Genomic DNA, 22,721 nt, shown 5'->3' with positions numbered 1-22,721 from the left:
TAGACATGTAAAATCAGGTTAAAGTGTCACCACTGTGGCGCAGTAATGTAAGTGTAAAAATGTGTTATCTCAAAATTAAAAAAGGCCATTGAAACTGGAAAGCATGCCGGTGATCGTGTTATGAACACCATGACTCGTGGTATGAACACCACAACATGAAAAAAGAACCACGGTGCTTTTTTCATTGGATTGTTTTAAAAAGTGCCTAATTTTCCCTCTGCAAAAATTAGATTTTTTTCTTTTCCATGTCAATTTTCGGCATGTATTATGCAAAAGCATGCTTTTCACTTTGTTCTTTTCAACGTTTTCACAATTCATTCAACAATCTATTTCGGCGTACTGTGAGTCCATAGCGTATGAATTTGCCAATCATTTTACATGTCTGATGAAGTACTTGCGAGTCCGCACGTGCGTCTACTGAGCTGAGTTCGGTGAGATTATTGTCGGGCTTCAAATTTCCACCCTCTGATATCAAACCGAAAAATCTCACGATCATTTTATTATGGCTAATATAATCAAGAAAAAGAGTTCTTTGTCAGAAACTAGTCACTCTATCATGATCATATAAAGTCTTTGGAAATTATTTTGTTAATGTATATAGTGCTTAAAAATATTTTTGGAGTGCTTAAAAAGTACTTAGGTGCTTATTTTTTTTGGAGAGATTTGACTACGCACCCTGTGCATGGAAGCCTGTTCAATGCATCTTACTTCAACCACACCATCATCAAGAAAGATTACGCTGGTATAATTATTGTATTGGTTGTGGTCACTAACAGTGATCCAGAGTGATGTTTTAGGATGAATTTAGTATCACTAGAACAAGTTATTCTGACCACCAGTTAGTGTGGAAAGAGAGGGGAACATGATATTCAGAACAGTATGTTCATGAAAGTGATCAGTGGGGACCATGCGTGAGCACAAATGAGGTATCGGACAGGCTAGAAAACGAAGGTATTGTCCGTTTGCATACTCCCTGGACCTGAATCCTATAGATCCTTTCTGGAATACCCTCTGCAGGCGTGTTTCACAAAAAACACGCCCTCCCAGAATTGTGTAAGAGCTGATAGCCGTTTTGGAAGAACGGGGTGCGTAGCGTTTTTAAAAAGTGCCTATTTTTGATTTACGTTTTCTAAAAGCCATTAAAGGTACTTTTTTTTTTTAATTCGTGATATGTAAAAAGAGCCTAATTTTCTATCTTTTAAAAATAATTTTTTTTCTTTGCTGTATCAATTGATCCAAATTACAGAAAAGCACTTGATTTTCAAAACTTTCCCTGCAATATGTATCAGAAACTAGTTGTTTTACCATGATTATGTAAAGTTTTTGAATTTTATGTTAATAAATTAACTTGAAACAATGGAAAAAAGGCACTTTTTATTACTAAGCAGATCCTAAGTATGATTTTTTTTTTTTGGAAAGTGATTAAATTTTTTTAGGTGCTTAAAAAGTACTTAAAAGGTTATTTATTTTTGAAAAATCTGGCTCTGCACCCTGGAGAGGTGTTTGAAAATATCTCTCAAGGACATCCAAGTAGTTAGTGGAGAGCATAAATAACAGTGCAAAACATGCATTAGTGTCCAAAAAATCTCACATCCTACTTTGATAATCATACCTGTTTCATTCTGGCAAGAAGACCCATTTTTCATGGCTGTTTGGAAATTGTCTAAAGAGCATGTTTCTTAAATTTAATTTTCCAATGCAATATTTGCATTATAATAAATGCGCATTGTCCCCAATAAATATGTACTTAGTATCATTTCTTCAATTAATTTCTATTATTAATTATTCCGAAAAATGTAGTGTTCCTTAGCAATTGTTAAGCAGTGTAGTTAACTTTCTTCAAATGGAATTTAAATAAACAGTATTTTAAAAATATTTCAGTTAAACCTTTCATGCTACACTGACATCAAAAGTCACCTCTCTAAACCTTAAAATTTTTATACATTAAAAATTAGTCACGTCATTATTTAATGAATTTTAGGAACTTTATAAAAATATTGTATTATGTAATTTAAATGATTTAGTGTTTACATTAGTTCAAACAGCATATTAAAGTACTTGGAGTGCAAAAGGTTAATATTAAGCCAAGATGAAATATCCTAAAGCTGACACCCCTTGTGGCAAGCAATAAAATAAAATTGATGTAGTGTTAAATATTTTTAGTTTTATATAGATTTCTTCTACGACTTCTATAATCTAGATGATATTATAATCAGCCTGTCATAATATCACTCAAATTAGTACTTTTTTCAGAATCTATTAGCATTGGAGGTTTTTTTTATGTCATCGGGAAATGTTAGTGAATAAAAGTAATTTAGTTTATGTTTTTTCTCATGCTACTGAAATACCTGGTGCTTCAGGCTCTAAAATGAGTCATAAATGATTTATAAAAAAAGTTTGTAACTTAATATGCGTCATATTTTGCTTATTTTATTATGATGGATTAATTAGGAGTTGATGATATTAAAAAAAGGAGTGTGCTTAATATTTTTTATTAGCGATGCAATAAAAAATAATTACTGAATGTACAGATACAAGTAAATGTATATATAGTCTGTAAATAAAAATAACTGAGCAATGTGGTCAGCTTACCCATGACCTTGATCTCTCGATCGATTTTCTACCCAACGCCAAGTATAGTAGTGTGATCTTTTACAAAGCTAGCTCAGTTGTGTCACCAAGACCATTATAATATGGTCAGTAAGAAATTTGAAAAGAATTATTGTTTGCTCAAATTATCTCATGTTTAAATTAAAAAGGATCTACGGTAGTTCTTTTCATTTCCCTTCATTTCATTCTGTTCATCCTATTCGCAGGTTACTATTGTGAAGAATCGGACTGTAGAAAGTATTTCAATCGATGGAGTTTATTGCGTAAACATAAAAAAGAATGCCATCTCAAAAGTAAGAAAAGTATTTAAATATTTATAATAATAGTTACATAACTTATTTTCTAATAAACTGTAAATGTTAGATATTATCAGTGTTGCTTTTCTAAAGAGAGATAATATTTCTTTTGTTATGGATTTCTGAATTTTATTGTTGTACCCAGGTAGCACAGAGATATTGTCAAGTACTTGATTAATATTGATCGACATAGTGAACACCAAAGAATTTCAAATCAATTAGGGACATCTAAATGACTCCTGTGGCAGAATTTTTTCGATCTTCCTGCAACAATTCTTTCTAATACTAATATCTTTCTGACATTTTTATAACTAAGGATAAAAGACATAAAGACATTTTAATAGTAGATATTACTAATTTCAAGTAATAGAAGCACTTCCTGTTTATAAAAAAAAGAAAGACAAATTTTTTTTTGAAAAAAAGCCTTCATGTATAGAACAGTATATAATTTTTTTAATTATAAATATAAGAATTTTTTTTTATATACATATAAAAGAATACAAATTCTGATGTTACGGACGATATTTTCCTGTTCTAAAAAATATTTGTGTAGTTAACTTATCTTAAATTTTATCGATTTGAAAATGACTTTTTATAATATCAATCAGGCATTGCAGAATTTTTTTCATTTTCAACGATAAGTAAAACAAAAATTTAAAAAATCACAAGCGTTTCTTTGAAAATAATTCTGCAGAAAAGGAAGAAAAAAAATTTCCTTTTCCAAAATGTCTGCAGATAAGAAAACCCAATTTTTTTGCTTCCCAAATAAAAAATCTTTCTGCAAGAACTCTTTAATGTTCTGCAACAATTTTTGTGTCGCCCACAATTTTGCCATGTGGTTAATGACAATATTTTACAGCATCCCTCAATAAAATGATTTCATAAAAAGTTATCAATTAATACCTGTTAGTTATTTTTTTTCATAAGCTGATTTAGTAATAAAATTCTAGAAAAAAGGTTTAAAAAATCAAAATTTAATATCTTTTCTTACTATTTGTAAATAACGGCAGATTATTTCGCAATATTTCTGTGCCTCCTTCCATGTGAGCTGAGAGCTAAATTCGTTCATAAACTAAAATTTTTAAACGTATGAAACTGTTTATGGTATGACATGAAGTGTGAGGCAATATATCATTTCTTTGTACAAAACTTCTGTTTAATTATTTTATTTCGGATTGAATGTTTTAAAAAATTAATCTTTATGTTTCATCATAAATTATCGTCTAATAATAAGAAACTATTTCTTATTTTAAGTTGCTTGTAAAAAGTTTGATTTGTGACATACTTTTATTTATTTATTTTCATATTTAAGCTAAAAGTAAGTTTCAGAAATTATAAAAACAAACTTATCTGATCAAACATTAATGTGTGTTGAAAATGTATTCTTCATTTGTTTATTAATTTAATTTCAAAATCATCATTCATTAAACTATAAATAGATGTTTATGGTGACACTTCCAAGAAAAATGGTAACAAAAGGTGTCTCAATACTTTGCTTGACAGGTGCAATATTCTTTGAATTTTTATCATAATTACATAGTTGCCAACTCTACTGGATTTACCAGTAGACTCCTGGGTTTTGTCAGTTTCTCCTGGTCTATTGGCTTAACAGAAATTTTCATAGTTTTTGTGCATTTTAGAAAATTTAACAAAATTGGGTAAGATTCCTAAAAAAAAATCTATTGAGATAGAATTTTTATACAATGTATTTAATATTTAAATAAGTATTATTCAAACATTCTTCTTCTTCTCATTTATAGTAATCAGTTTAAAGATTTTCTTTTCCTTTTGTTCTAAAATTTCAGTTTATTTTAGTTCGAACTCCCTTTTTAAATTAATTAAAATCTTTTTACTATACCAATAATGAATTACTTGTCTCTTACTATTTAATGTTAATCAAAATAGAAAATATTGTAGACCATTTATAGTTATTAGTGTAATACAGTTTTGTATTTTGATGACAATAAAAATCCCTAAAATACCCGATTTATAAAATATTTAGTATATTATGCAACAGGTATCATCAAATATCTCAAAATAGACTGGATTTTTTTATTTATCCAGGTTGGCAGCTGTGTAAGTATTGTGGCTTTTGTTGCATGTCTTCGGCTATTCTTTGTTCAATTCCTACTATTAGTTCACACTCTCTCTATATCTTGTTCAAATTTTCAATCGTTAATAAAATGCTTTTTATTCCTATACTCAAGTTCAAATACATATTTTTATTCTTGTAGTGGATGACACTTGATGTTAATACAGTTTTTTCAAAAATATTAATTCATTCATTAAATTTAGTTCATTGATTTTAGTTTTATATGGGAGAAAGATTTTTACTTATATTTAATAAAAAGAAACTAAAATTATTTATTTTTGTTGTTGTTGACCTAAGTAGGAATTGACTTTAAATTTTTTATTTTTTTATATTACTTTCTTAAAATCATTTTACTTGTTAATTATCAGGTCTTAAAACATTGCATTTCAGTGAATTGCGTTAATAAAATTTGTTTAAATAAGATCAACAGTCTGCTTAAACTTTTTATCATTATTTTATATTGTAACAAAATGAAAAATGTTATTACAAAACGAGTGAGAGCTCAGTATGTAAAATTTAAGGGGGTTTATTTATTTTTCGTTAGCTATTATTTAGGTTTTATCTTAAGAAATTCTGCAATTATAAATTAATATTTTAAGTTTTATATTATAAAATATCACTGTGGATAGCAAATTTTTGCTTCTCGATGATAAAACTAATAATGAAATGATTCTAGTATCTGTTTTACATTTGTGGCTGTTATCGGTTAAGTTTTATCTGTAATTCAAAATATGTATGTAAAACCATGTTTGGTTAGTTGAACAAGAATTAAGATCAGGAGTTGAAACCTCCTATTAAAATAGGGGTAAACGGGGTTTAACATTTTTCATTTATTTTTGGATGAAACTAGATAGTTTAACTACCATAGTATATTAATAATATGAGTAATAATATTTAGTTCTGAATATGATTGCAGTGCAGTTACTTTTAAATTTAAAATGAAAAATAAGTATTTTGCTATCTTTAATATAAATTAGAAATTGTGTCTCATACTTAGTAAGTTGGCTACTGCTTTTTAAATTTTTATGAGAGAATTTTTGATTTTTGATCAAAAATTTTTGACAAAAAAATTTTCTTTGTTACAATTGTTTAGACAAAAAATAAGTATTTGTAAATTAACTAAACTTTAACTTTGCATACTTATATGCAGATAAAAATATAAGTAAGCTTCTAATTTAACTCCGTGTTTAAGTGGGCACTTTAAAGTATTTGTAGCGCACAGTTTAAAACAAAAATTTGTCTAACACTTCTGCATGTTTTAAACAGAATGTGTGCATAAAATGTTTACATTTTCAGCACTTGCCCCACAAAAAAATTTACCTCTACACTGTGTAGAAATCAAGAATAGACAAAGTTAAGACAAGTGACAAACAACAGTGCAAAAATGCTTGTTAAATAATAATAATTGTTTTTTTTTTGTGCAAATGATTCTGCCCTTGTACAGATTTTTGCTGTTCTTTGAAATTTCAAGACACACAGAGGGGAGTGGAATCTACAATCCCTGGCCAAATGATTAGACGCTCTGTAGTTTTTTAATAATTGCATGTTCCGCAACAGTTTATAGTCAATACATTTAATGGGTTTTCATTCAGGAGATTTTTTACACATTTCCTATTTGTATTTATTGTATTACATTACAATGTTTACCAACTGATACATGAACGTAAACAAGTGCAAATCGATTTCAGTCTCGTGCATCAGTTGTGAATGTGTTTCTGCCACTCTTATGCACTGTGTTTGTTTCTCAGTTTTATTCTATGCAGTTATTTGTTTATTTTGTGTGCAGTGTTTAAGTAATCAATTGGAACATTTTCATCATGGGTAAAAAAGGCAATCTTTCACCATGTAAAAAAACTGAAGGCTGTAGTGAATGCTGAAATATTTTCAAACCACGAAATATCACGAAAATCGAAGGTTTTGTGAAGCTAGCGTGCAATGCATGAAGAAGAAAATTGAGTCAGGGGACCAATTGAACCTGAGATGAAAGAAAAGATGTGGCAGAATCTTATAGTATGTCTAATAATTTGTCCAGTGACTGTGTGCTCTAATACTGCAGTAAATTACTGTAAGTCTGGAAATTGATGTTCTTTTCACATAATGTATTGTGCACACTGAACTGGTTATAAATATTCTTTTCACATTATGCATACCTGCCTAGTCTCCTGTTTTTCAAGGAAGACTCCTGTATTTTACGACCATCTCCTGTTTACCCGTATATTCTCAAATTTCTCTGTATTTGTTGAAGAAATTTTAGAAAGCTTTCATTTAGAATAATGGGTTGAGAAAAAAAATTTAAACTAAGAATTAATATTAAAAAAAAAAAAACTTAGTAGAGGTTTTTATGTTATAATATATATATATATATATATATATATATAAATTCATAATATTTTCAAATAAGGAGTTAATATAAGGTAAAGATCTTTGAACCAAAATTTTTTAAAATTTACTTTAAATTTGTGTGTCATAACACCAAGTGTTACACATTTTAATCTTAATTTCCTGTTTTTTCAGCTTTCAGGTGTCATATCTGTGAAAAAGTCTTCAAATATGCATGTAACCTTAAAGCTCATTGTTTAACTCACATTCTGGAAAAGGATATTTTTCGATGTCCCGTCTCCAAATGTATTAGAGCTTACCAATCGCAACGAAGCTTATCCGCTCACTTGAAAACTTTTCATGAAACATTTACAATTTCATGCCCAGAAGGAAATTGCCCCAGATTTGTCAAAACACAGGTTTAACTTTTATTTTTATTAAACTCTTGAATCTTAATTTCGAAATGTGAGGTCTTATCTCAGTGAATCTCAACCATTGTTCGCGGCACATTTGTGTGTCGCCAAATTTTAGAAATGATATCGTGAAAACTATAATGCTTTTTTTTAATTACAAGTAAAGTGTTAATTAAAGAAAAGTTTATATGCTTAATATTATATATATGAAAGGTCAATATATAATATTATATATTGACCTCTGACAATCTTAAAAAAAATAGCAAATTTAATGACTGTTATAAATATTAAGTAGCAAAAGAAAGCAAGCTAAATATTAACTTACAAAAGCAAATAAAAGCTAACAATTAAAATAAGCTATGCAATTAATAGTTATAAAAACAAATTAACAAAGGATAACTAACAAAAAACAAGCTGACAATTAGCAAAAAAAAAAAAAAAAAAAAAAAAAAAAAGCAAGTTAACAAGGAATAACAAAAAACTAACAATTGATGTAAAAAAAAACTAACAATTAATAGCTATGAAAAACAAGCTAACTGTTAATAACTAATAAAAAACTAAAGAACTATTATTGTGAGGGAAAGAAAGCAAAATAAGAATTGTACAAGCTAATTAATTAATCCCTTAGTAGACATACTATTTATGTAGTACATATTATTTTACATTCAAAATTTTTATCATAAACTATAACCATAAACTATATTTTAGTGTGACGTAGCAAAGAAAAAAAGGTTGAGAATCACTGGTTTATCTGTGAAATGAAAAGTTGAGGACTGGTGTGCAGAGATGGTGTGTTAACCTATATCTTCTGCTCTTAGGGTAGCTTTGTGCTCTCATGGTAGATGAATCCCTGGGTGTTGCTAATAGCCAGGGATTTATTCCCAGCATAATAGGGATTCATCTCTATTACCATTTAAGGCCTGCTAACTCTCAGGCGTTTATATCTTAGGATGTCAGGCCACCAATCTCTTTCTCCCAAAATAGTTTTGTAGTTAAAAAAAAAATTGCAATGCCTGTGAAATCACAAGCAAAAAAAGTACACTGCTTTTAACAAATCATATATAGATGTTTTCTGTTTTAAGCAAGATGCTTTAATGCATGCTGAAGTAGCTAATTTGATTAATAGTTTGATTGTTTCTTTTCTAAACCCAAGTTTTGCAGGGTTCCCCTGGTACTTGAAAAACCATGAAAGTCCTTGATTTTTGTTGAAAGAAATTAGGGCCCTGAATTCTGCTATAGGGTAGGCAGGGTGCGTACAGACTCCTTATACTCCTTAGAAACTCCTTCGAAATAAAAAAGTCTCCAAGGAGTACTTGGAACTACTTAGATTTCCAAATTAGTCCTTAGAAACTCCTTAGATTATTGCTTTGCATAGATGAACTTACTAAGTCCGCTGATGAATTTGCTGTCCAAGCTGGGAAACTAAATGATATGCAGTGGTGCAAGTGCTGCTCCGATCCGCGCCAATTGTGGAAACCTGCTCCTACATGCTCCAAATTGAAGTAGTTGGTTTAAATTGCTCCAAAAAGGATATTCTTCCCTGGGTATCGTGAAGTCACAATTTTGCGGCAACCAAGCTACTGCCATGTGGGTTGCTCTGGATTCAGTGGGAAGGATTCTTGCACTTTCATGTGGTGCAACTCTGCTTTATTTTGCAAGATATTCTCAATTTCAGGCTTCATTTTCCACTCTCAGAAATTGAACCGAAACTTCTCTCGAATTTTCGAATATTCTTCTGACTGAAATGAATATGCACCAATTGATATTTTGTGAAAAAAGAAAATTTGAGAAATATCAAATATCCTCTTTTAGCAAAGCTTTTTAAATCTCTTTTGTGCATACCACATGGGAATGCCGATGTTGAAAGAAGTTTTAGTGTGAACAAAAAGCTACTTGACAATAGGGCAAGTTTAAATTCACATAGTATTAATGGTTTGAGACAAGTTGTTTCACATATCAACAAAATATGGGGTTTAAATAACTTTAAAGTTGACAAAGATATGATTAAAGTGGCTCGTGCAGCATTTAAAAATTATTCTGCTCGATTAGAGGTTGAGAAAAAAGGAAATGAAAAGAATCTGAAAACACTGAAACTGAGAAAAGCAGATTGAAAGCTGCTGAAATTGATTTGCAAAAAAAAATTGAAGGCTTCTCAGGATCTCTTAGCCACAGCTGAAAAAAATATTAAAGATGGGTTAAATAATAAAGACATGTCAATTACAGAAAGCAAGTAGATTCTCTTATCTGATCAAAAGTCGAGGATAGCAGAATATTTAACAGCATTGGGAGATACCAAATGGAAACTTAAGTTTTTAATGCAGAGACCTTCATAAAAATGAAAAAAAATAAGACATGTTATTAATGAACAAAATTGAAAATTCTTGTTTTAATTTTTATTACACGTGCTCCAAATCTTCGTTTCGCTGCTCCAAAATTGCTTTTTTTTTTGCTCCAAAGCCATGTTTAGCCACTTGCACCACTGGATATGACTTAACTGTCAAAATCTAGCAGTTTAAGAAAACTTTTAAAATAATAAAAATTGAATTGCAAGAGTTAGAAGAAGAAAAATAACAGCAAATAATTTTACATGTTACAAACAAACTTAATTAATAATTTGCTGTGATTTTTCTTCTTCTTTTTTTGGTATAAAATGCCTTAGATTTTCTTATGTATTAAAATTTAAAAATATAAGATTGGTAGGTTTTTATGTCAATCCTTAACATCTGCACTTAAACAAGATTTATTAAAATATTTGAAATTGGAAAATGTATTTAAGTATCAAAGTGATAACTTAATTTATTTTTCTTGACGAAGTTTGACAAAGTCAGAATTTATTTCAAAAGGGATAGAAATTAAATTCAAAATATACAGTTTTGCAAGTTCCTTATAATAACTGCTTTTTAATTTTTAAAAAAAACTATCACAAAGTTTTTAAATTTTTGATAAGTCCTTAAAATTTTGGACTCCTTGGATACTCCTTGGATTTCTTCTTCTGATCTCATATTTTTAGACTATTGTCAAAAATCATGACATTTTGAATCATAAAACGGATTGGAGTTGAATTGATTGCGAAAACGTCGAATAGAACAATATGAACAGTGTCTTTTTGCATAATACGTGGCAAAAATCAACAGGATAAAGGAAAAATTAAGCACTTTATAACACTCAATGAAAACACTCAATGAAACACTCAATGAAAAAAGCACCTTTAAGGGCTTTTGAAAAATGAAAATTCAAAAATAAGCATCTTTAAGCACTTTCTAAAAACGCTATGCACCCTGTTCTCTCCTACATTTTTCACACCAGATTATTGTTCACCTCTGATGTTTTGAAAGCAAATAATTTTGAATTTTTTCTAGCAAATTTTTGGTTTTGTAGTCATAGTTTTCGAATGATATATTGTGTTTAACTGATTTAGAAATATGTTCAATGTGTTAACTTTACTATTACGACAGGTTAATATTGTTATCTTATTTGTTCTTTTAATTTATGTACGAAGAATGATTAAATTTTTATAATTCATAGTTAAATTTTTAAATTTAGTTTTTACTGCTAATAAATAAAATTTATTTTTACAGGTTTCATTGATTATGAATAAACTTTGTGATTCACATTAAGCTGATTCTTAGTTTACGGATATAAAAAGTTATAAAATGTTCAACAAATTGCGATTTTAAATGAAAGTGATTAATGAATCACATATCACAGGGTGTGTAGTGTTTTTAAAAAGTGCTTAAAGGTGCTTATTTCTGATTTTCGTGTTTTAAAAGCCCTTAAAGGTGCTTTTTTCATTGGGTGTTTTTAAAAAGTGCTTCCCTTTCCCTTTTTCAAAATGAGATTTTTCCTTTTACCTTGTTGATTTTTGCTACGAATTATGCAAAATGACACAGTTCACATAGTTCTATTCAACGTTTTCACAATTACTTCAACCCCAATCTATTTGGCGTATCGTCGGTCCGTAGCATATGAAAACGCCATTCAATTTACATGATTCAAAACTTTTGGCAATTGTCAAAAACAACGCCAAATTTTTTTTTTGTTTTTTTGACATGACGATTAAAACCAGATAAAACAGTCAGTTGTCAAAAACTTTCCAACCATGCCTAATTATGATATTTTTTTAAAATGCTTTAAAATATTATTTGAGTGCTTGAAAAGTGCTTATTTTTTGTTGAATAATTTGGCTACACACCCTGGTAGCGTTTTTAAAAAGTGCTTATTTCTGATTTTCGTTTTTTAAAAGCCCTTAAAGGTGTTTTTTTTCATTGGGTGTCTTAAAAAGTGCTTCATTTTCCCTTTTTCAAAATGAGATTATACCTTGATCATGCTGATTTTCTCCACAAATTATGCAAAAAGACACTGTTCTATTCAAAATTTATATGATTAATACAACCTCAATCTATGTCAGCGTACCATCGGTCCGCAACGTATGAAAACGCCATTCGTTTTACATGATTCAAAATTTTATGATTTTGGACAACTGTCAAAAACTGTGCGAAAAGTTTTTTTCTTTCTTTTTTTCCGACAGGATGGTTAGGATTGTCAATAGTCAAAAACTTGCCAACCTTGCCTAATTATATTTTTTTCTAAAGTGCTTAAAAATATTTTTTATTGCTTGAAAAGTGCTTATTTTTTGTAGAAAAATTTGGCTACGCACCCTGTATCAAATATTACTTTAAAGTGATTTGCAAATTACTCATCAGGATTTATATTAAGATATTTTATAAATCACACATCATGATTCACATTACATTGATTTATCAATCACACATCAAGATTTCAATTGAAGTTATTTCTGAATCATATAACGGGATATGTATTTAAGAAATTTCGGAATCATGCCTCACAATTCTCATTCTAGTTGTTTATAAACCGCGCATTGCGATTCACAAAAGAGAGATTTAAGAATTACCACTCACAATACTCATCAAAATGATTTAAGAATCATACAGAGCTGTTTTATTTTAAGCACCTTTCGACTTGCAAGTTGCATCATAATAATCACTATTCACATGAAAACTATTAGCTAATCATGCAATAGAATTCACATGAAAGTGATTTATGTATTACACTTTGTGATTCACTTCTTGTTAGTTCGTGCGTATTGTATCATTTGCTACTCAGATTATATTGTTCAGATTTAAGAAAGACACTGCTATTCAGTTTCAATTTACAAATCACACATTGTGATATGTGATTTACGCAATCTTCGAGACTTACTTCACCTTTCTTATAATTTTGATTAACATATAGTATATCTAGATTCGTAAAAATGCAATTTAAAAATTATGCTTAGTAAAAATTACGCATATTCACAAAATTTTAAGCATCACTCTTCTCATTTTATGGATATATTTTAAAGAAAATAAAGCTTAGTAAGTCTTTGTTAGTTATCTGCAAAATATTGTTCTACAATTGATTTTATTATGTTCAAAATACAATCTGATATTCTGACAAAATAGATAATTTATTAAAATTGAAACACATATGTTAAATGGATATATTTTGATATTTTATCTAATAATATAAATTTCCTGTAACCTAAAATTTGATCAAACATATTACAAAAAAAGTATTTATATTTTAATAACCGTGCAATTACACAAACTTTATCAATTATTTACTATGCTTGTTTTATGTAATATGCATTATTCATTCTACAGTTTCATTAATTCTAATTCACTTTATAAAATTTTTCATGAAAAGTTTCACTGAGGCTAGTTTTTAAATGTTGGCTAGTAACCTATGCCAATCAGAGTTTATGTATATACAGGGTTCCCACGGTCCTTGAGAGTCCTTGAAAGTCCTTGAATTTTTTTGTGCTAAATTTAGGTCCTTGAAAGTGCTTGAAAAATGTCTTAGGACCTTGAGAAACTTGATAGGTCCTTGAATTTGTCCAATACTGACGGCGGCCCTTTTTATAAAACACCCGCGGATCTTTCTCATTCTTTCTGTTTTGTTCCCGAGCTCTCTCACCTGGTTTTTAACGCCGCCATTTCTAACCGGGCCTAGCGTCTTCGTGTCTGCCAAGCGCGCGGAGCACAGCAGACAATCAATGCGTTCGGGGCGAGACTCCACTTCATCTTCTGTCGCATATGCTTAGATCTTCTTTTTTCTTATCAAAACTGGAATACTCTCGAATTTCGTAACAATATGTACCTTGTAGTTTTCAATAAATTTGCCGTTTTACCATCCGCACTTGTCCTTACGTTTGCGTCATTTCAAAACTTTATTGTAAAGCGTATTCGCAAAGGCACGACTTCGTATTTGTGTTATGTAGTTTAGACTAGTTATGCCTGGGAAGTGCTATTTTAATCCCCAATGGATGGATAATCAAGCTTATAAAGAATGGATTTTATCGATGCCCAAAAAGAAGTTCAGCGCCAAGTGCCGATTATACATGAAGGAGATCGATATCGCGAAAATGGAAGAATCTGCTCTGAAATCACACATGAAAGAAGGGTAAAACAAAAAAGCAGTCTCATGCCCTGAGTTCTCTTTTTCCAAAGACATCAACATCTAATTCATCTGGTGTAAATAATCCTTCAACATCGTGTGCCCCATGTGAAACAGAAACTTTAGTGGCCGAGGTAACATTGTCTTCTTATCTGGTCAAAAGGAATGTGCTTGATGCTGAAATTCTCTGGAGTCTGAAGTGCATCACTAGTAATTATTCATGTAACTCCTGTGAAGGGATTAGTAAATTGTTCTCCAAAATGTTTGCTGATAGCTGTATAGCGAGACAATTTTTTTGTAGTGCCACAAAGTGAGCCTATTTGGGCTCTTTTGGATTGGCACTATACTTCAAAGGGATTCTTATAAATGAGCTGAAGAATGTTGATTGCTACACTGTACTCTTTGATGAGACGTTAAATCAGTCTCTACAATCTAAGCAGATGGACATTATGGTAAGGAATTGATAATAAAGTTTGCACTAAGTATCTTACCTCCCAATTTATGGGTCATGGAACTGCAGAAAATATTTTGTCCTCTTTTTGCAAATGCATGGATGATGGTTAAAAGCTCTCTAAAATACTTCAATTTTCCATGGATGGACCCTATGTCAATTGGAAATTCTATTAGAAGCTTCAGTGTGAATTAAAGGAGAAATATTCCCACCAGGTCATATTCATTGGCAATTGTGGATTACACATAACTAAGCCCCGGATTTTGATGACATTTGCATTTTTTTTCATTTTTGGACATTTTTTGTCTTTTAGAGCATTTTTTTAGATTTATAGGGCATTTTTCTTTAAATTTTGGAGCGTACTTTGTATTTTAATGCATTTTTAAAGGTTTTTTGTTAATTTTTTCCAATTTTTGTAATTTTTTATCAATTTTCATTATTACACTGGCTTCCAAACAATGAAGAAAATCTATAGGATTTTAACTGGTGAAGCAAAATCTTTTCAAATTGAGGAAGAATTGTCAGTAAGTGAGACCGTCTTTATCAAATACACACCTATAACATCAGTAGACGTTGAAAGAAGCTTCTGCAGGAATGAAAATTTACTTTCAGACAAGAGACGCTCGTTTACATTTCAAATTATCAAAAAACATTTAATAATCCAATGTAATTCTGATATTTAGTAATATTATGAGATGGAAGTTGTTATATCCATTAAAGTTTCTATACAAAATAAAATTATTTTGGTGTCAATAAATTTTCCTTTTTTTGCTATTTTAGGATATAAAACATATTTTTCAAACTTTAACGAACGTAGAACAAAGTATTGCATTGCTTTATATTTTTTAAATGACTCATAATAATTTTAAAGAGCAAAACATTTTTTTAATTCAATACTTTTACTTTATTTAAGGCATTTTTTGCGCAATTTTTGCATTTTTAAGGGCATTTTTTGCACTTTTTAAGTGCATTAGTTGAGATTTTTTAGGTCATCAAAATCCGGGCTCTACACATAACGAATAATGCTTTTAAACATGGTGAAAATGGGATATGTTCCTTCTAATTTTTATTTTCAGAAAGAATTGTTGCTGCATAACATTTAGAGAAGGTTGTGTAAATTATGGATGAATAATTTCAGAAACAATGTTTAATAGAGGAGAGGAGGGGGTTATGGAATAGTCATGGAATATGGAATACCTAAGATTTAGCTCTGTCTTTCATGCAGCCTTCACATGGAAATACACAGGATTAAAGGATTTTACCATTAACACCTCATTACCATTAGTTATAGATTGTGCTGAAAATGATTTTGTGAATTAATATGTAAAACCAGTAGGGTTGTTTTTAAAAAAATATAAAATTTAGTCCATAATACATATACTCTCTTCTCTCTATATATAGGCAAAGCATTTAGGTATTATATTTGAAATTAATTATTGCCACAACAAGCATTGTTGCTTCTAGTAAAATAGAAGAGAATAATTTTTAAAATTGGTCTTAGATTAAGGTCCTTGAAAATTTTGTTGAGGTCCTTGAAAAGTCCTGGAAAGTCCTTGAATTTCAATCTCATCATAGAGTGGGAACCCTGATATATATATTTTTTTTTTTGTGTCAATTGGAATTTTTTCAAATTGATTTGAAACAGCAATGTAACTATCAACCATTTGTTTTATTAGCTGATAAATTTAAATATTTTTTTGTTTTCGTCAAATAAGCATTGTGCTTTAAAAATAAAAATTTTTTGCTTCTACGTAATTTTTAAATCTGGTTGACATGTACTTAAGGATATAACTGTAATACTGAATAGGCCCTTGAAAAATTTGATTTTAGGTCCTTGAATTTTTTTAAAAAAATATTGAGTGGGAACCCTGTTTTGTGTTAAAAGTTTTTTTTCCTTTCTTTTTTCTGTGTGTCAGAGGTTTTGAGAAGAATTTTAATTGACACACGAAAAGGAATTTTTATTTTTTAGAAACTCAGTTTTGCTCTTGACAATATGAAGACATTTCAAAATTATAATAAGTAGAAGTAATAGATATCATCGTCAGTAATAAATATCATTTATTACTGACGAGAGAGAAGTATGAAGAACCAAAAACCTTATAAACAATACATTTAATTGTTTGCAAAGACAATTATAAAAATTGCCATCTTAGAAATGAGCTTACAGATATTTGTTTTAAAGCTATTTAATTAATTCCAATTTCAGCTACGAAAAAAAAAAATCAGAATTTATGAGAGAAGAATTTTTTTTCCAATTGTCTGAGAGTAGTCCAATATACATGGGTGTAGCAGGATCCCAAGAGACGGGGATTGCATTTCCTGGCTTTGAATCCCAAACTGAGCAAATTTTAGAGTGTGTGCTGTGATATGATTTATTTTATCTTTATATTTTAGTTATTTTTAAGTAAATTGTGTAACTTTTTTCCCTCTTACTTTCAGAAGGAACTGGAAATACATATACAACATCGGCATCGACGAAGACTGGTTAGTATCAATTCCCAATATACTTAAATTTTAGTCTAACTGAATGTTTTATGCTATACTCTAATCTAAATTGCACATAACTATTTTATGAAAAACGTTAAACATTCTTTTGTTTAGTAAAATTACTTAGTACTTATTTAAAATTACTTAGTAAAATTGTAATTACTAAAACGAAAGAACTGTATTAAGTTTTATATACATTTTTTTAAGGAATGCAACTCTTGACTTTCGTGTCTAGTGTGGGAAAATGATAAGCCAGGTTAAAAGTAAACGAAAATTCAGTTAGGACCAGGGCTCGAAAAACCTCAGAAATTTTACCCGTCCCCGAGGACGGCTTGTCCAACAATGTACCCGTCCTCCTTTGGAACTAACCCGCAGCTTCTAAATAAATAAAAATATAATTTTCTCTTATTTATTACAAACATTTATATAAATTGCACAATGAATTAGTAGTTGCTAGGATTACATTATACAGTAATAAAAGAAATACTAGATTACTAATAGTAACCTAGTATTTCTTTTATGAAATAATTTAAATGACAAAGGTCAAGGCGGGAAAGTGGCTGTCCACGCGGGCGTCGGATTCGAGAAATTCGTTGTCCGCAGGGAATTTTTGACCGCCGCGGACGGGCTGTTTTTCGAGCCCTGGTTAGGACTGAGTTCTATTTCTTACCTCATCTCTTATATAATTGAAAACATATATTATATATTTTAAAATAAATACTGTGTGCAAAAAAAAAAAAAATATTGACTTATTAACTTATTGTCCAATTTATACTATTAATTCATACTCTCCCTATATCTTGTTCAAATTTTCAATCGTTCATAAAATACTTTTTTATTCATCCAAAGTTCAATCACATTTTTTAAAATATATAGTGTACGACACTTGGTGTTAATAAAATTTTTTCAAATATTAATTCATTCATTGAACTTAATTAATTAATTTTAGTTTAATATGAGGGAAAAAATTGTAATTATTTAATAAAAAGTACCTAAATTAAAAATTTTCTTTGTTGATCTAAGTAGTAATTGACTTTAAAAACATTTTTTTCTTATATTATTTGTTTCTTAATAATCTAACCAAAAGTGCTATCACAGCTAAATATCAGGACAAAATATTTTTAATCAGAACTACGTAATCTTGACTATGAAATCCTAATAATTATGGATAAATTGTAATAGTTAGCATCTCTGGAAATTTAAATTCCAATAAGACAGCAAGGAAAATTATTCTTAAAAAAAAAAAAAAAAAAGAGAGTACTTTGCATATACTTTCTCCAAATAATATATTCTCAATAGCTAGGGATACCACTAGCTATTTATTGAATGCTAGGTGGGACCCCTAGCTATTAATCAATAAATGAGCTTCACTCATTTATTGAATCACTTAATTTAGGGATTTTTCACTCAATTTTCGTCTAGCATTATATATTGTATGCTGATACACTATTTCATAGTTGCCAACTCTATTAGTTTCTCCAGTAGACTACTGGATTTTGCCAGTTTCTACTGGTTTCATAAAAATTCTCCTGGTATTTGTATATTTTAGAAAATTCCCTAAAATAGTTGATTAAGTTTCTTTAAAATATTCCTATTGAAATCGAATATTTGTGCAGATTATTGCTTGCTTGAATATTTGAATAAGTGTTACTAATACATAATGAATCGAGCCTCAATCATCAAAATCAGTTAAAAACTTTTTTTTGTTCTAAAATGTTTATTTTTGTTCAGAACTCGCTTTTTAAATTAATTAAATAATCTGTTAACTATCTTTGATGAATTAACCCCTTAACTGCCGCGGGCGTATATATACGCTTTACCGAAGTATGATGCTTTGCATTGTGCTGCTATAAATAGAATTACACCCCCCGATTTCGGAATGCAGTAAAATGACCTTGAAAGTGTGTGAATGTATTACCAATTTCAGAGGAGGGGGAATGGGAAGTGTTGAAAAAGTGATATCATCATATTTATTGGTGTGTTTCTATTTGAGTAAGGTCGGGTTTATTCTTCTTTCGCTTTCGTTTCCCATGTGTATTCGTTATGAATCCTGCTATCAGTGCAATGAATGTGATGTTGGCTTATGTGTCCAACCATGTTTAGGATTTATCACACAACAGCTAAGTTTTTACATCTTTTATTCTTTAATTTAGGTTTTGTATTTTTTTTCCCCCTTGTGAAAGTAGACTGTTTTTAAATTGCATTCCCCCCCACCAAAACACCGCATAACAAAGCGCACTTGAGCGAAAAACGGTGGCACTGGGGAGTGAATCACGTAAATTTTACTCAGCAGGTAAGGGGTTAAATGCCTATTACTATTCAAAATTATGAGTAAACTTGATGTACAACATTTCAAGTTCATTTAATGTCAATCATTACTGGAAAAAATTGCAGTTTTTCTATTTTGACGACTAAAAATCCCTACATGTGTAAAATATTTAGTACATTTTGTGGCAATTATCATGAAATGTATATTATTTCATAAAATGAACTGGATTTTTACCTATCAATGTCGACAGCTATGATTTACAAATATTTCATTGAAATTATACAAATTTCAATCCTATATAGAAACTTAAGTAATTCATAGAATTTACCTATGTACTCAAATTATAAATTTTAGTATTTGGAGACAAAATAGTTTCAAGTTCTATATTCAAACATAAAATACATTTTTCTTTCCTGTGAATTATGAACAGGGTTCCCGCGGCCTTGAAAAAGCCTTGAAAAGTACTTGAATTTCATTTTGATTTTCAAGGGCCCCTAGAAGTACTTGAAAATGATATTAAATCCTTGAAAAATTCGAAATGACCTTGAAAAGTATCGAAAACTCAGGAAAACAGCCCTATTTCCAGTATTTCTATGTTTAACTTTTGACGCGCGTAAGTGTGAGAGAATGACTTCCCCGTCTTTCAGATGATGACACGTACTGTTTGATTTTAGGATTTTATGTATGTTTGGCTGATTTTAGGAATTTTAAATATGCGCCAAATTCTGACAAAATCTCGATACTTATTCAGGCGATTTTAATATCAATCATCGATCTTCGTATTAGACTTATTTAAAAATTATGTGTTGCAGGGATGAAAGACTTCCGCGAAAAAGCGGAAATCCGCTTTTTTTCCCAAATTTTGAAAATTTCCGACCGTGTTCCAAAAACTAAAATTTTTGGGAAGTCCTATTGGAGAAACCCAAGCCGCCCGAACGATAGTCGGATTACCGCGACTTCTGCTATAGAGTGGAAAAGAGTCTAAGCGTTTCTTTTTTTTTTTTTTTTTGGCTGATTTTTGGAATTTTAAATATTAGGAACTGCACCGGAATTTGCCAAAATCGCGATTTTTAATCAAACGATTTTAATATCAATCATCGATTTTTGTATTTACCTGATTTAAAACTTACGTGTTGCAATTTTTTTACGCGATTTAAAAATCGTACTAGCAATTCCTATTCACTCAATTTCAAAATCCAATATCGCGATTTGTATTTAAGCGTTTTTAAAACCCAATGTCGCGATTTGTATTCTTGTGAGTTTAAAATCCAACATCGCGATTCGTATTCACGCATTTTTAGATCCAATTTTGCGATTCGTTATCACGCAGTTGTAATATCAGATATCGTTTTTCGTATTTGTACGCTATTTAAAAATTACTGCGATTCGTATTCACGTGATCTAAAAATTATGTATCGTGATTCTTATTTACGCGATTTAAAAATTCAATATCGCAATTTGTATTTTCGTGTTTTTAAAATCCAACAGCTCGATTCATATTCACGAGATTTTAAAATCCGAAATCGCGATTCATATTCACGCGATTTTGAAATCCAAAAACGCGATTCATATTCACGCGATTTTAAAATCCAATATCGTTATTGGTATTCACTCGATTTTAAAATCCAATATCGTGATTTGTATTTTCGTGTTTTTAAAATCCAAAATCGCGATTCATATTCACGCGATTTTAAAATCCAATATCGTGATTCATATTCACGCATTTTTAAAATCCAAAATCGCGATTCATATTCACGCGATTTTAAAATCCAATATCGTGATGCATATTCACGCGATTTTAAAATCTAATATCGTGATTTGTATTTTCGGGTTTTTAAAATCCAACTGCACGATTCATATTCACGCGGTTTTAAAATCCAATAGCATGATTCACATTCACGAAATTTTAAAATCCAAAATCGAGATTCATATTCACGCGATTTTAATATCCAACAGCACGATTCATATTCACGCGATTTTAAAGTCCAGAATCGCGATTCATATTCACGCGATTTTAAAATCCAATTTCGTGATTCATATTCACGCGATTTTGAAATCCAAAATCGCGATTCATATTCATGCGATTTTAAAATCGAATATCAAGATTCATATTCACACGATTTTAAAACCCAATATCGCGATTCTTGAAAGAAGTAGAAGTAAGCTTTCTCCTGAATTAGTTACTGTAAAGATGTGATATATTTTTCATTAGTAAATAATTTAATAGTTACGCCTTCCTATAATTGCTTAATTTTTTTAAATATATTAGTGGTCGAAATTTTAAAATTATATTTAAGAAAAGTTTAAAGTTAACTGTCTAAATGCTTCTGCCACTTTAAATATTGAATAAAAATCTCCCAGCATAATTAAAAGTTGCTTTTATAAATCTCAATATCATATAGAGCACCCCCCCCCCTCCTAGTGACCTGCGTTGTAAAGGTTCAGCTTTTTTTATTTTTGTCCACTTTAATGCCTGCTGTTGCAATTCGTTTTCGCGTGATTCAAAAATCGCACTCGCAATTCACATTAAAGCAATTCAAAAATCTAATATCGCGATTTGTACTTAAGCGGTTTTTTAGCGCAATTAGTTTTTCCGCAAGTTTAAAATCCAATGTCGCTATTCGTATTCGCGCATTTTGCGATATCAAACATCGATGTTGTAATATCAAACATCGATTTTCGTATTTATACTCAATTTGAAAACTACTCGTTGCAGTTCATATTCACGTGACCATGTCAAGTGCAAATGATCGATGCTACTGAAAAAAAGTTAATTCAAGTATGAGTGGTTAATTAAAAAAGTCAAAGTGACCAAAATTGTTACTAAGAATCTATCAGAAGGTATTGAGGTGAAAGTTGGCAACTGTTTCAATTTAAAATGGTTGACTGGTAATAAATTTAAAATGATAATTAAGCCGCAACATCCAATAATTGATTAATTTTCTTAAATAGAAAAGTGGTCGAAATTTCAAAATTATATTTAAGAACAATTTAAATTTCACTGTCTAAATGCTTCTGCCACTTTAAATATTAAATAAAAGTCTCCCGGCAGAGTTGTTTTTAAATATCTAATTGATATCACAGTATTATATAGAACATTCCCCCCTACCCCGTCTTCTGCCCGAATCTTTGCTTATTCAGAGGTTGTATACCTAGCTTAAAATAAGCCTTAATGCAAAATTCAAACCTGACGTTTTTATGCATCATGAATTTTATTCTCGACTTGATGCCAGTCACCCTTGTTTTTTTTTTTTTACTTAGATCACTTTCCAAAATCAAGAGAGAGCAATGGGAGTCTTATTTTTCAGTACTGCTATTATCGACTAAC

General features: G+C 29.9%; 1 protein-coding gene across 3 annotated transcripts in view; it reads left to right on the top strand.

The window, feature by feature from the left end:
* Nucleotides 1-22,721, top strand: part of LOC122269483 (transcription factor IIIA) — a 42,603-nt gene that overhangs the window by 13,991 nt on the left and 5,891 nt on the right. For all 3 annotated transcript variants that reach the window (XM_087169485.1, XM_087169488.1, XM_087169487.1), the window contains 3 exons: nt 2,817-2,903; nt 7,513-7,736; nt 17,077-17,121. In XM_087169485.1, coding sequence (XP_087025611.1) covers nt 2,817-2,903; nt 7,513-7,736; nt 17,077-17,121 — 356 coding nt within the window. The remainder of the gene's footprint in view (nt 1-2,816; nt 2,904-7,512; nt 7,737-17,076; nt 17,122-22,721) is intronic.

Source organism: Parasteatoda tepidariorum, chromosome 8 (genome assembly GCF_982258835.1).
Source record: "Parasteatoda tepidariorum strain Cologne lab strain chromosome 8, Ptep-v5.0, whole genome shotgun sequence".
Taxonomy (NCBI): Eukaryota; Metazoa; Arthropoda; class Arachnida; order Araneae; family Theridiidae; genus Parasteatoda; species Parasteatoda tepidariorum.
Note: the sequence above shows the minus strand (reverse complement) of the source record. Positions and strands in the feature narration are given on the sequence as shown.